Raw genomic sequence first — 16,522 nt, forward strand, 5'->3', positions numbered from 1 at the left:
GTTTTATTTGGAATAAACAGTGATGACAGAAATGGTACCTATAATGGTATAAATATGAGTATAGATTTTGCCACTACCCAGATATAAAAATGGTCACACTTTTGAGAACTCAGAGGCACCTCCCTACCCAGCTATGTATCAACTGCCTCCCCGGGGGTGCGCACCTGGTGAATATGTCTCTCAAATCTATAAATCAATCTATGTGTTATTGAAGTGTTAACACTTCCATCACAATGAGCCACACAACTGAAACTGTGATACGCAAACCCAGATCATACAACTCCATAGTATATATTCTACAAACAGTTCCAGTTTCGGGCTTGCCGTGTATAGTACAAAGAATAAACACTCCACGTTTGATAGCATCATGGTTTCATATTGTAAAATATATACGAATACAAATTCCATATATATATATATATATATATATATATATATATATATATATATATATATATATATATATATATATATATATATATATATATATATATATATATATTTTATAATATTATTACGTCCATCTTCTTTTGTATTATTTTGATTATTGCTATGCCTCATGTGGGCTTTGGCGATAACCACAACTTTTAAAAGCCTGCCAACAAATATATAATAATATATTAATATAAACATATTTTTAAAAAAATAAATAAATACACTACATATTTAGAAAAAAAAAAACAATAAAAAAAAGAAAGCCCAAACTGGCATCTTATTCTGGTCAGATTGGGGTCTTTCAAAGCATATATTTCAGGAATTGTTTATTTTCTCAATCTGAAAGATTGTAAAGATCACGTTTCGATACAGCGCGTACTAGAAATCAAATGGGTGGGGGCACGGTGTAAATACAGTTGGGTATCAATAATCCTTTACACTGAGTGAACCATCCGCGACTAAGCGTCAATAGTGTTCAATCCGTCAACAAAGTACTATAAAACAACGCAATCAGCACTATAACAATATAGCCAACTTTTCAAACAAAATTGCAATATTGATAGTTCAAATGTCACAGTTTGTTATGGTAAACTGATATCAATTTTGCTACTTTGTTCGCAAAACAGTGAGTTATATTGCGATACTAGGTGTTGCGTTATGTTTCGTTCACAGTATTTCATTTCATCTATTCCACCACTGCTGTGATCAAATAATGCCAATGTGAGACTGTATACGTTAGATAGTAAGTATGACTTCTAGGTTTCTCTGACCATAAGCAGATTATTCTGAATAACGAGCGATTTTAAACTTTAATATATCGTTAGAAATGAATAAGTATTTCTGAATAGATCTTGAACTGATTGGGTGCGTTTTTCGCCAATATTTTTTTCTAAAATGGCCGAAAAACTTAAAATTGGCGGTCAAAAAGATCGGCTTGATCGTGAAAACATCGGCGTATACCACACACCTTAACTGTGGGAGCACCTTCCGGTTCACTTCAAATTATTGCGATAGACTTCAAAAACTTTGTTCAGAACAACAAACAGGTAATTTCCCACAAGTTTTAAGATACAGAAAGAGGTTGAGTTATTTTTTCTAACTTTCACCCATACTAGGAAGTAAATAAATAAATACATAGATAATCCATCTAAGGAGACAACTCATAGCACGAATGCGGATACGAATACGGCAAAAGACGCGGTAATGCAAAATAACGCAGTTACATCATTACGGACTGCGGAGACGATTTCGTGTTCGGATATTGATACGATGGATCTATGGCAGGTGGATCTAGGGGTGATTCGATCCGTATTGAACTTGACGTGTTCTCCCGAGTGATTAATAACCGCGCTATCCAAGGACATACGGTAAATTTAATTAATAGTTAACAGCAGATTTTGTTATCATCAGCAAATCATCACACAAAAATACCAAGGTGAAAAATAAACGCTCCATGACGTCACACGACATACTTATCACCTACGATAAAGTAACTGTTTTATAACGTACAGAACCGTGATGGAAAAACACGTTCATGTATGCTCCCCCAACGGCAGTTAATGAGATGACGCAAGCGAATGACGTAGTGGGCGCTTTTTGGGTTGGATGTGTAATTTTATCGGAATTATGAATAAACTAGAGCGGCATAATTTAAACCCAATTCAATTCCGTAACTAATGCTGGGTGTGTTACTGTCACAGTGTGTATATGTACATTCCATTGAACATAATTGGAAAATATCAGTAAATTAAATTACAATACATTTTGTATTTTGCAAATTAGTGACTATATTAGAAACAAATTAAGTTTCAATCCCCAAGTCGTTCACGCCTGTTGTTGACCGGAACTGGTACTCTCAAAAAATCAAAAGTATGTCTGTTTACAAATTACAGTAACACAATCACTATTGATAATAACAATATTTTCATGTGCGTTGGGTTACTGTGAAAAGACAGATAACATGACCATTATCGCCACAGAGGGCTCCAGTCACACGACGTAACGCAAGTGACGGAAGATACCTTTTCTTTGGAAGGGAGCAACCCTTTTTTTATTGTTTAAATACACTCTGGATAATTCATTGCATTGAAGCATTTTCCCTGACATGTGGAACTATAAGCATGTACTAAATATTACACGCATTTACAGTCAACGGTGCTGATACACCATAAAATGTGCCCCACTCAGAAACATACGGCCACCACATGTAAAAATACAAGCACGAAGAATGGTCGAGTCTACGTGACGTGTGCAAAAGGTCTTGTCTGAACTTGCTGGCGGGATTCCCTTTGCTATTTTGCAGACCTAAGCAATCTGTCACTTGTTGGCTGTCGTATTGTAAACATCGTTATCATGGCTGACGAACACCATGACTATCCGTTCAAGGCAGAATACGCCAAAAGCAGTCGAGCTTCTTGTAAATTTTGCAAGGGAAGTATCAGCAAAGAAAGTCTGAGATTGGCGAAAATGGTCCAGGTAACTTATTTTTGTATATTTTTGTAAGTTGAGTCGGAGTGTGGTTTGGCAGCATGTCGACGCTGCTGACCTTTTAATAACCCAACCACATGGAACAGGCATGCATCCGTCTTTGGTGTAATGGAACGTGATTCGCATATCAATTCGGTTCTTTTAAAATGGTTTCGTTTTGAATGTTTATATGTCCCCCAGTTCCTTGAGTAGCATGTGTTGTCTGTTGATTGGACTTGACTCCAAGCTCGCTATAATAAGGATCTTAAAAAGTATTAAATGCTTACTTTCACTTTATGCTGACTGTGGAATTAATAACCAAGTGAATAGTGCCCGGTGAACCACGCAAGTCTTTAAGTTGTGTTGTTGGCAGAACTGTGTTTGAATCTGAATCATATTTGCAAGATATCAGAAGTTTGTGACGTACAAATAGCCTAACATTACTAATCTTTTAGATTTACATGTAGAGTTTTCAGGAACTTGGGGTGTCATCAACAGTACTAATCCCACAAAATATTTATTTGAGGATCAAATATTAGACCAGTATAACAAAATCAATAGTTGATGTGAAGAATTTTTTTTTAAGATTACCGGTAGTCAAAAGTCCACACTAGCTAGACTCTTAAGTTGTTTTTTGTATAAAATGCATTTTATGAATATGAATGCTTATTAAAAATTAAAATACTGGTTGAAAACCACTAGACCAATCACTATGGTCATAATTCTGCCATTTCAATTATTCCAAAATAAATCATCTAGCAGTAATGCTTTTAATTTTTATTCTATGGAAGCTATACATGCTTTATCTGTATAATATTTCTTGCAGTCTCCTCATTTTGATGGAAAGATGCCAAACTGGTTTCATTACAGCTGTTTTTGGAAAAGAAATAAAGCCACATCTCATGGAGAATTTGGTATGTACAATTACATTATCTATAACTGTACACTGTTACTACTTTTGGCATAGATTGACCGTTATGCTTTCTTCTCTAACCAGTGCCAGGGATAATATTTCTACTATGCTCTTGTAAACATACTGTAATAAGAAGCTCATTATTACGCTATGGGGCACCACATGCATGACATTGCAATACTTTTCCCAGAAGTATAACATTACAGGGTCAGGTCATGGGCAGTCGCTGGTCAAAAAGCTACCAGCAAACTTGATTTTATTTTTGACTCCCCTGTGCGAAACACACAGTAGGAGGCCTTTCTGGTTAGTGCATCTGTGTACGTGTCTCCACCACTGATATCTCAAGAACCAATTATCATATTTCAATGAAACTTTGTACATAGATAGTCTGGAATATTGTGCAGACCTGATTAGATTTTGCTTGAAATCCTGTACATCTTAATTACATGACTAATTAGTTTATTGGTTAGCCAATTTTAAGCCTTTCACTTATTTAAAGGGGAACCGCTCAATCCCTTGGATTGCACCAAGTGCTCATGGGTAATCAACTCCGCCTCTGTCCACTGAGTAAATGAATGCTTATCTTTCCCTCTGTACCGCTAACCTCACAAAACAACTGATATAAACACCCTAAGAACGGATTACAATTTGCTTGTTTAAATATAACATGGCAATTGAATTTCAAACAAATACAGAGCAGTCTTCATGTGCCATGATTTGAAACATTGTGCGCTCGGCAATTTATACATTGTCGGAAAAATATGACGTGGAACTAATTCAAGTTGATGATGGCCAACAAGAAAAGGCAGCAGTCTACCAGATACACACGGCCAGAGTGTTGCTAAACGGTCGCGAAGAAAATACGCCGACTCAAGTTTATTTGCCTGTTTCCGTTGCGTCGGTCTATTGACGGTACTGATCTCGTATACAGTAAACCTGAGAACGAAACTTCCTATACACATTCTGTATACATACTACTCCTCCAGACTGCTAATATAACAAGTGTGAAAACACGAAGTCGGTGACTTCGGTTTTCATATTTCCGCCATAAATCGGTAAACAGAACGTGTATTTACTATTGCCCTCAAATTTCCATATAATATTGACTAATTGGTAGAGGCGACAATGAAAAAGTTTACTGTATATTATAAGTGATAAAATATTAAAATCATTAGTAAAGAAAAGTTGCCGCGACATCACAGGCTTATCTTGTAACCTGTTTACGACACTCGTGTGGAAAATCAAAATGTACACGGGTGTTACCAGCTTGTATCTTGTGTGAGATTTGAGTTCTTGTGATCTCGTGGGTGAACGTCGGGTTGACCTTACAGTCAAAATTAAATGAGCGGTGAGGGGGAGAAGAGCGTTCTGTCAAAACAATTTTACCGTAGACTCAATTTTAACGACCAATCTGCAGCGTTGTGTTTATTATAAATAAGAATCCAAAAATAGAATATAAATACACACATATACTCGATTAAATTGTCTGGCCAAATATGCGACGCATGAACGAAAACGATCTATTGTAAAAGATATGAATTGCAACTGCCCATGACGTGTTGTCTGGGTGCCGTTTCGTCCTACAGTCAAATACAGAAACAAAACTGATTTATTTTCTTACTAAGACCTAGTTGTTCATGCATTTCAAGCATGGCGTATTTACCATGCCAATGTCTTGTTGATATCCTAAACTTCGAACCTCTAACAGAACGGTTATTTCCTGCATGCCTACCAGTATTACACAACTACCATTTGCAGCTCATTGCAGTCTGACACTTATTCACTGTACCCCTTCCTTTTTCCAGACTGTCTAGAAAGTTATGCAAAAAGTTTCAATCCTTAGAAAACACAAGTCTTTGCCGTACGATCAAAAGAAAAATGTCCACATAGTAGTAACCAACATCGTTCTGGCGTTCCTAAAAAAAACACTGCATTGCTTAGTAGCAAATAATCACGGTGGCGCAATCCGACCATGCTACGTTTCACAATTTATTATTATTACTTGGTCGTGATTATTGATACAGTACAAAAAGTAAACTCGTTGAATTGTTCTGAAATGCAAGTAAATTTCAATTTAGTTTCATCGATTCCGGTCGCATGCAAATGTTCGACACCTTGTAGGTCAAATCGCTAATCAGCCAGTCAAAATACTCAGTGATGCCAACGTGTTCAAATTACAAAAACGGAGGAGATTTGCCGATGTTCCAGCTCGATCTTTTACCTCTGGTTTTGATGGGAAGACGTTAGTTTTTTTTTACGATGATAACAGCTCATTGTCGAATCGAAGCTTTACCCATTCACGCTAACCACAATAAACATCGTACTCTTGAATAGGCGTCAATGACTACGGTAAAATTCGTAAGATTGTGGGTCAGGAGTGAGTGTTGTTTTGACTTGGGTATTGTGTTTTACATTCCAACAGGAAATTTTTGCGTGGTTTTATTTTCACGCTTTTTGGACTCACCGCGAAATTTAAACCACGCGAATGATTTCTACTTCTACATTTAATTTATTGCAATGAATATCCGAAAGCCCGTAACCTAATGTTATTGACATTGTTTACTGTCTTACATCGTCATGTCCCAGTGTTACCGACGGTTAGACCATGGAGGTGGTTAGACATAGACAAACTACGTAACGATAATGCTGTTTGTAAACCAACAAGCTTTGTAGATTGAATAAACATCTAGGGGATTTACATTTTCGTTTACTCAAACTGTGATTGACAGGAATTTTGCATACATTAGCCACCATTTTAAACTCGTGATTTTCACTGGTTGCGGCATGTTTCGACTGAAAATAGCAACATTTATACATCAAAAGCCCAACCAGACGAGTGTAATTGCTAGCGTACATATTCATGCCCCCGTGGATATGTATTTGGAACCAGAGCTTGATCTCCAAACATCGTAAATGGCATATTTCACGGAGCTCCCGCCACAATGTTTGCTGCTTGGTTCGGATTAGCATACTAATACGGTGGCCATCTTGACCCTTATTTATAATATCGGTTCCCCTTTAACAGATTTAAATGAAACTTTGTAAATAAATGCTCTGGGATAATGTGCAGTCATGATTAGTTTTTGGTTGAAATCCTTTGCATATTAATGACAAATTTGCATATAAATTAGTCAATTTTAAGCCTTTTCACTTGTTTCTCAGAATCTATTTTCCATATTTCAATGAAACTTTGTACATAAATTAGTTTTTGGCAAAATATTTATTTTTTTCCACAAATACCTCCTCAACCACTTAGTACATAGATGCTTAGGGATAAGCAGTATACATGTTCAAGTCAGAATTAATTTTTGTGCTTATTAATTACCTACTTGAATAAATTAACCAATTTATAGGTGCTCAACAGATAACTTGAGTACTACTCATCAAATTTAAATGAAACTTGGTACATAGGTGCACAGATCTGATTACTTCAGGGTTGAAATCCATGCATAATATTGATTACCTGTTATTAGTTTCATGTGTCTTTAATATGCATAACTGTAATGTACTAAGCACTGCTGCAGATAGTGACAACCAGTGCTATAATGAAGGGATCTGTATCAGATGACTATATATGGTCATGTGACCTCTGTAATATGCATAACTGTAATATCTTAAGTAATGTTGCAGAGAGGGACATGTAGCCGGTGCTATAATTTTGTTCGACAAGATATATGACTAAAACATCAAGTCATCATATACATGTATCCATTATTTTATTCGATATTTATAATTGTTAAACCATAGCTACTTGGAGCCACCCTGATCATTGTTTGCCGTTATATTTTCAAATGCTGCATTTGCTCTATTAGAAGCACATGCCAGTCAAACTTCAGACAAGTCTATGGTCGAAATAAGACATAATTTTTGCTTTATGTGTATTGAAGTTGTTCTTTTAATATTATAGTAAATAAAGTACATTGTTTTTTGCAGGTGGGTTAGAAACATTGAGGTGGGATGATCAGCAAAAGATTAAAGATAAAATAGCAGGAAAGGATAGCGGTGCCACTAAGGGTGAGGGTGATGGAGATGACACAGGGTCCTTAGGTGATGAGTTTTCCCTAGGCTACGCAAAGTCTAATAGAAGTGTATGTAGAGGATGTAACGAGAAAATAATGAAGGTAAAATATGGATATTGTGTCGCCTAAAGATTATTATACACTTGTCTAGCCATTGCATATATTTCAGGTACATGTACGTCTCTCAATAACATTGTGTATAGTGGCATTCTGGTTACAGATCTTGGCACGTGCCGACAGTCTTGGTTCAAATTGAGAGTCGAGGCCGAAACTAGATGCATGTCTACATTTGCTGTTTGAATTCTGGGCATGAACTGAAATCATGTTCCAGAGATGAGAATTTTCCGCTGATCCGCGGATTTCTAAGCCCCAGGGATAAATTTTTTGAAACTTCTAAATCCGAAGAGAAAATTTTAAATCTTGTTCATTCATCGGAAGTAAACACGCTGTCGGGTCATTGTTGTCGGCTGCAAGAGGCCTGTATTCAGTGTATGGTCGAATGCGGAATGTTTGCGACTCTTTTCATCAGTGCAATCGTAAAATTCGAAGTGTTCGAAGTGATATGTAACGATTAACATGATTGTCTGGGTTTTCTCTGACGGGCCAATCAGTGAAGAACTTTCATTTTTCTTTTCACCAACGGTGCCATTTTATTGTTTCAATTGTTAGCTGCGTTGGATCATTGTTTACAAGTTTCATGCAGCGATAATGGTGAAATTGGTTACAAAAGACAACGAGTCAGCTGTGCGAAAGATCGATAAAAACATTAGGAACAAATTTTGTTGGGCATGGCCTGGGGGCATGACTTGACAAGGAAGTGACTTCGACAGTGTGAATCAGGAAGAAAAATGAAGTGGTAACTGAACAAGCCGGTAGGCTGGTTGGCGATCTGCCCCGCTCAAAAAACAAGCAACACGTTTCAGCTGTTTCCATGGTAGGATATGAAACTAACGTCGGCATATAACTAAATGGGCCCGTATACGAAGTTCGCAAAAAAAACCATTCAGTCTTTTAGAAGTCACTTTACTTTATTACTAGGACGTATTCTGCTATTACATTTATTATTTTCAACCGTTTCGCGATAGTATTTTCTAGAATGAAGGCAGCATTTACAGTTCATTCAAAGTTGCGTTAGGATTACGTTGATGCAGTGTAACAATGTAGGCGCCGGTGATCTCTTGCGTGTGCGCAACGTAGCCAAAGTAACAAGCATGATCATTTGATCACTGCTATTACAAGACTGGTAGGAGGTGATAAATTTGGGGCGAAAATATTCAAAAATCAAATTTGGGCTGCTATCATGGCAGTGGTGAGTATCAACAAAATCAGTCAAACCAAAAAAAATCACAGAAAAGTTAAAAGCCGTTGCTGGTGAAAAGTTACCCTAACTTTGAGGAAATATAAGAACCCAAATTCTGCATATATTGTCCTGGTATTAACTTCAGTTGTGTGTGTGTGTCTATTCCATTGATATCTCAAGAACCATACATTTGTTTTTGATGAAACTTTGTGCATAGTTGCTCTGGGCCAATGCGCAGATTTGATTAGGTTTTGGTAAAAATTCATTCATATTAATTACCTAATTTGCATGATAATTAGCTGATTTTTAGCTGTTCCATGACTGGTTCCACTGATATCTAAAGAACCAGGAATTGGATTTTAATGAAACTTTTATAGAGTACTCAACACATTTCAATGAATCTAGAACTATGCAGAGACCCAATTAGTTTTTGGTAAATATTTATGCTTATTAATCACCTAATTAACATAATTAATTAACACTGATCATGACATTTGAATAAAATTTGGTACTTAAATGCTCTAGGACAAAAGACAGGCCTGATTAATTTTGGATTAAAATTTGTTCATATTAATTCTCTAATTAGTATAATAATTCATAATTTTTCTGTTCTGTTCATATCAGTTACCTTTTTTACATAATTAGTTTTCAGTTTTTCCATCAATATCTCAGGTTCAAGTAATTTTGAATTAATTTTTAATGTTTTCAATACTCTCTCAGCCCATAGGAGTTCTTTCTAAGCTTACTTTGATTTATAATTAAATTTGGCATACCTGAATTAGCACTCATCATATGTACGCTGGCTATGAAGTTGTATTTCTTCACAAATGTTGCCAAACCAGCTGCTGTTTCATCATCTCTTTCATTGCCCTCTCTCTCCAAACTTGTAATTATTGCTGGCAATGTCTTCCTGATGACATCCACAGCACGTTGATGCGACAGCCAACGAACTGCTTTAGCCTCTTTTAGTCTGTCTGGTTCCCCAAGAAAGAAAGTAGGAAAGATTAGGATACCAATCACACGGTGAAGTATTTAAATAAGTTGATAAGCCTTGAAGTTACAAAACTGCTGTAATGTATTTAGTTATCATTCATACATGTATAAATAATTTCTCACCTGAATTTCCTGGAGACCAGCCATTCTCAGAGAGCTGTTTTGATAGAAATAGTCTAGCTGCTGTAACGTAGCACTGAACCTCTACAAGTATTTTATATCATTCATAGTTTGACTGGAAGCAAGAGCCAACTTATGGGCAATGCAATGAATGTATGTACCATTCTTCTCTCAGTTTGGTAGCAACCTGTAACATGTACACAAATTAAAGTTATTTTTGAACATATTAAAATACAGGAGACTGATACTATATTCAAAAAACCAGTGCTGCAGTGAGCAATTAGGTGAGATTTCTCTGGCTTCAACATGACAATAAAAAATAAATAATAAAACCTACCCTATTTCTTTGACCAACCATAACTGCAGTTACCACTGAAGGGACTTCTAGTAGTTAGATCAAGTGGGGGTTAGACCAAAATAAATGATACAAAGACAAGGATGCCGGTAGGTAGGTATTGGCGAGCATCACTGGCGACCTAGATCATGACATAGGCGGCTAAGACTTTTTCGCACGTGAGCTGCTTCAGAATGGCTACATCAGTTGTCTCGTCCATCATCACACTGAATACACGACTGGAGTGAATATCTGTATGTATTTTATCACTGATCACTGAAGAAATTGATATCAACCGCTCCTGAATAGATCTCTCAAAAGTATAGTGAGCATTTTATCCCTGGAATACAAGTATACACTGGTTATATAATATTGTCCTATTTCAAATGGAAAAAAAAAATGTATGATATCAGAAACGTTATAGCCAAGTGGAAATTAATTAAATATACCTGATTTAAATGTTATAAGCTACATCCCATTCCTTTCACTAGGTCTAATAATGACGAAAACTTGGTGGTGTGTGCGATCTCTTTTTTTGTCAGCCAGTAAAGGCACTTCATGGCCCCTTCAAGTGCAAGTCGCTGTAAGTTTACTTGCACAACAAAACCTTCATCAACGAGAATATTTTCTGTGACATCATGCTGCTGTTTTATGCATAATCAACCTGGAATGTCTTAGGATGACATTCTTTCTGATTGCCGTACATGGAACTTTACTCCAAACTGCGTTTCCATTGGTGTGTGACATGCTAAACTTGCCACATAGTGTACACAACATTCCTGAAACAAAAACAAGAATAATTGATAAAGGAAAGAAAAAAAGTTTATGAGTTTTGCAATATAATATTTTACAGAAAAATAAATTCAAACAAAATCGTGATGACAATAACGATCGACCACGGCGACGACGCAATCTAGGAATTTTTAAGCACTGAAATTAGCATTGCCGCAATGGTCGTAACCCACACCAGTGTGACGATGTATTTTTTTACTTTCGTATCGCGTACACTATGAACAAAATATATAGAACACTAACAATTTGAAAACATTACCACATGTACAGCTTACCTTTCGAATCTGGCGTTTCTTTTAACCCCAGATACTCCTTATCCCATGCCTGATTAAACCCAGTTTTTCTTCTTTTCTGTTCTTTTGCTGGTTTATCTGTTGCCTTTCTTTTCTGGGAAAATATTTTACTATCGATCACGCTGTCGAATGATGCGAAAACATGATCACGTGGTGGATCTCGACCAGGTTTTTGTACTAGCCAGGAAGATACAAGAGCAGTGCTTTGGTTGGACATGATGATGTTACTCGCTGAGGAAAGTTGCTGAAAGTCTGAAGCTGTGATTGCATTTTTATGTATTTTAAAAGCATCCCATAAAAACTTTTTTTCGGGCACTTCTACTTCTGTAAATTACCGACACTGCCAGACATGGAAGTATTCCAGCTTCTGTCAGCCACGCATAGATTAACACCCATTTACCAGGACCGTTTGATCATCGTGGCGGTCGGATGCAGAGACTGAAACAATAGCTACATATTTATACTTTATTTACGTAATACATGTACAATGCACCGGATGAAAAAAGCACTGTGGCGGTCTTGCGCTGTTTACATCCTAGGGAGAACACTGTTATGCATATTGTCTGCGATGTTTGGGTCAAATAACAGATCGACTAATGAGAGCATGTTTTCGGCATGGATTGAGTAAATCCCAAGTGAGTCTCGTGAACATGAATGCTAATGCTAACGCGAACGCGAACGCAACTGCTGTAATCCTTCTGAAGAATTAGAAATTTTGGCATGTGCCAAGATCCCATAACGTGATCATAGTACATGTTTTCTTCCAATCTCTTTTCGGTGTGGCATGGTTGCATGTTGATTACTTTGTCTTGTGCACACAAGATTGAAGGTGCTATATTTATTATCCTACTTCTGTTGTCAGAATGTCAGAATTTGGTTCATAATAAATAATTTTGTAACCACAAGGAATTCATATGTAGTTAATGCCCTATTTAAACAGTTAGTGCTGGAAACTCCTGGGGTAGGATTATGATCAGTCGGGCTAATAGTTGTGACAAATTTAGTATGGTACAAAACATGTAGTATAAAAGTACAGCAGTATGTCAAATGTTTTATCACTGTACATAATTCTGAATTCAAATCTTTTCTGTGGTTCATTATCTGGAACAGCAAAAAAAAGGTCATCAAAAGGAATTGTGTGACAGAATTTGGAGGCCCTGGGCAAGATTCTTAACTCATGCATGTGCGTTGGATGGGAACCATGGTTATTGGTTAACATTGCAGGTGCTAATTTTCGGTTTCCGAATTGATACCGTTTGTGTGCTTGTGCATATTGCGTGACCTTCGGTCAACAAACTGCGCAGTGCATCGAACATTGATGTTTTCAACTCGCAACGTAAAAATTTCCGTGAAATAAAACTGCCATCGTCTTTTCAACTAACTCGTACCAGCCACTGAAAATTTGCACACTATTCTGCCTAAGCAAGAATAACAAGCATGCAATTATCTTTGGCTATAGCATAATATTTTCATATTTTTTTAGGGCATTTTGAGAATTGAAAATCTATGTCAAAGTCTTATTTAATCTGTGGAAACTATCTCTAATTCAGTCCATTTTCTCAGAAAAGTCATCTTTTTCAACTAGAAATCCACGTTTCCCAGCTGTCTTAAATAATTCTTCTAGCTACCCTCGTTTGTTTCCACTCACACTCATTCCTGTGTTTAAAAACTGTTTCAAATATACCACTGACTTATTCCGGGTTGCATGTCTGCCGGTGTTCTTTTGACTTTTTATATTTTTGTCCTACCTTTACCCGTTACTCGGGTAGGGTATGTATGCGCAAATAGAAAAACGCCCCTTTTTATGGTAAAAATCGCGTCTGGTGGTTTTTCGGGAATCAGGAATTGTGTTTAACCTTACCTTTCCACCATCAGACTTTCTTGCCTAAATTTTGCTGCACTATTTTTTTTCTTGTATTCTTCTATATTTCTGGAAATGAACCCTGATTTTGTGAATTTGTGATGGAACTGGTGGTGAAAAGGTTAAACAACTAAAAGAGGTTCTGAGGTTTGACGAGACCTGCTGACATTAAATTGTTATAAAATGGTCATTTAGACTTTTCACATAGTGCCAATTCTCGCAAGTCTTCATGAAAGCAGCTACTGACACATTTTGTTTCTACCGACAGGACACATTCCGCATTGCTCGAATTCTGATGGAAACCCAACGTGGTATTCACATGGCAGTTGAAAAGTGGCACCATCTTGACTGCTTCTGTGAGAAGCTGGATGAACTAGGATGGACAGAAGGCTGTTCACCGGAGGATATTCCTGGATTTAAAGTACTAAAAGACGAAGACAAGAAAGAGTTGCTTGCGAAACTGAAAACCGATAAAAAGAATGTGTAAATATATCTTATATTCTAGTGCATACAGACAAATTTTGATTACATTTGATAGTGACATGGGCAGATTTAATTAAATTTTAATAAAACTGCTTAAATTATTTCTAATTTTATTCTTATAAAATTTATTTGAGTAAACCAAAACAGAAAATAAAATATTATTTATTAAATATTTGATGACCCATTGATGACCTTTTTACCTTATTTTGCAAACTTTGTGATTCAGGGCTATCTACACCAAATATTAAACTCTGATAATGAAGCAATTCTGATTTAAATGTATGGTTTGCAGCATTGCTTTTTTTTTGTTGCTTGTTGCTTTTGTTTAGCATAAAAAATACTACAGAAAACTTTACAGTTGATCATGTGACTTTAAATTACAGAATACTTTCCATTAACATAGCTTTCAGATCATCACTGTAAAAAGTTCAGCTCATGGCAGTCAACTAAAAATCACATTGTACCTTGGGCCTTTTTTTATGTGAACCTACTCTTTCATCGCACTTCTGTATAATTTGAAACTTTTATATTGTGTATAATTTTCAGCTTCTTGCGTTAATGTCACATCAAGCTGCTGATCGAATTACATTGATAATTTTGAGGACCAATCTGTTGTGAAAACTCAAAAACTGCGCATAATGATCAATTCATTTGCATGTTGAGAAGCTGGAAAGTAATCTCGAAGTATGTCATGCATTTCGAGATGCTCTAAAATATATTTTAGCTGGAATTAATTTTCACTGAAAATACATTTTTGGTGCTTTGTATGGAATTTATTTTCACTGATTTTTGACAAGTTGAATGTAAAATATAGGAAAAAAGGGTAATTTTGCTGGATTTTAGTATCACTGAATCATTCCTTCAGCAAAAATAGCGAAAATTAATTCCAAGTGTAAATAAGCTATTCTACAGTACTCAATTTTGTTATAATTTAATTTGCAGTAAACGAAAGACAACTGAAACTGATGGCACTGCGAAGACTAAAAAACCTAAAACCAAAAAAGAAACCAAAGAAGAGGAAGCTCTGAGGGTAAGAAAGAATTGTTTTTCCAGTAATTATTAGTTTGTTAGGTATGTTATGTTGTGTACCAGCTATCACCATGGTGATAAGATGAATGATGTTGGATGTCATTTTTTTGTGCATTGTTGATTGAAAACTAATTTTACAAGTTCTTTTGATTTATTTTAGGTTCAGAGTCAGTTCATTTGGGGTATTAGAGATCAGCTTTATAAACATGTGCCAAACAGTGACTTGAAGGAGCTATTGGAGGAAAATAATCAAAATATTCCAAGCGGTGAAAGCAAGGTGAATTTATTTAAGAAATCCTTTTGTCTGTCACTGAATGTTCCACTGTGCATCTTGAGGACCAGTTTTTAAAAGTTCAGTATCCAGATAGTGACTAGTGTAAGAAGTTCTCAGAAGTTACTGTTAGAAATTATTGTATATAAATTCATGTGTACTGATTACCCATCAATATCAGTGCTTCTTTATTGTATCTCATGTACCGTAAAATCTGTATTAAAGCCGCACCCATTTTTTGGAACAATTGAGATCAAAAAATTTACCATTTCTCCTATGTAGATGCTCTAATAAAAGCTGCATCCCCTCTGTTGCAATGTACCATTTTAATAGAAGCCGGGGTTTTTAATACAGATTTTACAGTAGGGTCTTATTAGTTGGTTGTTTTATTTTTGCAGCCATGATTTCCAGATTGTAACATGTTTGTCCCATCAGCTTTTAGAGTATGCGACTGATGGAATGGCATTTGGAGCCTTGTTGCCATGTCCAGAATGCAAAGAGGGACAATTAGTTGTTGGAAGCTCTGGATATCGTTGTACTGGCAACATAACCAGCTGGACTAAATGTCAATACAAAACTAAAGAACCCAAACGAAAAAAGTGGAAGATTCCAGAAAGTCTCAACGACATTGACTATCTGTGAGTGTTTATTTTTGTTGTCTACGTCAACATTAAATACAATGAAACCTATGAGAGTAGAAGTGGTATATTTCCTAATGTATTAAAATAAGGTCTGCTGTAATTCATTCTGAATATTTATGCCGACTTTGTGAAATAAACCTTCTTATTTATTTTCAGGAAGAAATTCAAGTTCAAGGCATTCAACAAAGGTGTGCGAGTATTTGAAGATAAGCCAGAAATTTCGTCACCTCCAAGTGCAGCGGCCTCGGCTTCCACGTATGTTTATTTCAGTCTGTGTTGTAAAGACATTTATAATACTGTGCTTTGATATTTGGTCCACCCATAGTACATATATACATTGTATGCCATTCCCAGATTTGATCATTTCATGAAGATATCCTCAAATCTCTGATTTTGATGAATATTTTTGACAGCAGAATGGCTAGCTGGATTGCTTTGATATTTTATCTGTAGACACCTGACAGATTTGTTCTTCTCGTTATAATAAGCTACATTTTTTTTTTTACAAAATATAAGTCCTTCAGGCTGGTGTAAATTTTGTAATTGTCACAAAAGCATTGCCATGTGGTCAT

General features: G+C 36.1%; 1 protein-coding gene and 1 pseudogene across 1 annotated transcript in view; one reads left to right on the top strand and one right to left on the bottom strand.

Moving 5' to 3' along the window:
• The first annotated feature begins 2,665 nt into the window (after nucleotides 1-2,665).
• The window catches only part of LOC100370595 (poly [ADP-ribose] polymerase 1-like), a 39,486-nt gene continuing 25,629 nt past the window's right edge, over nucleotides 2,666-16,522 (top strand). Inside the window, exons 1-8 of the mRNA XM_006812320.3 lie at nucleotides 2,666-2,910; nucleotides 3,728-3,815; nucleotides 7,748-7,935; nucleotides 13,795-14,009; nucleotides 14,952-15,039; nucleotides 15,199-15,315; nucleotides 15,745-15,947; nucleotides 16,107-16,205. Coding sequence (XP_006812383.1) covers nucleotides 2,788-2,910; nucleotides 3,728-3,815; nucleotides 7,748-7,935; nucleotides 13,795-14,009; nucleotides 14,952-15,039; nucleotides 15,199-15,315; nucleotides 15,745-15,947; nucleotides 16,107-16,205 — 1,121 coding nt within the window. The 5' untranslated portion in view covers nucleotides 2,666-2,787. The remainder of the gene's footprint in view (nucleotides 2,911-3,727; nucleotides 3,816-7,747; nucleotides 7,936-13,794; nucleotides 14,010-14,951; nucleotides 15,040-15,198; nucleotides 15,316-15,744; nucleotides 15,948-16,106; nucleotides 16,206-16,522) is intronic.
• LOC144361629 (uncharacterized) lies at nucleotides 10,714-11,882 on the bottom strand (annotated as a pseudogene).

This window comes from Saccoglossus kowalevskii, chromosome 2 (genome assembly GCF_978046115.1).
Source record: "Saccoglossus kowalevskii chromosome 2, keSacKowa6.1, whole genome shotgun sequence".
In the NCBI taxonomy this organism is placed as follows: domain Eukaryota; kingdom Metazoa; phylum Hemichordata; class Enteropneusta; family Harrimaniidae; genus Saccoglossus; species Saccoglossus kowalevskii.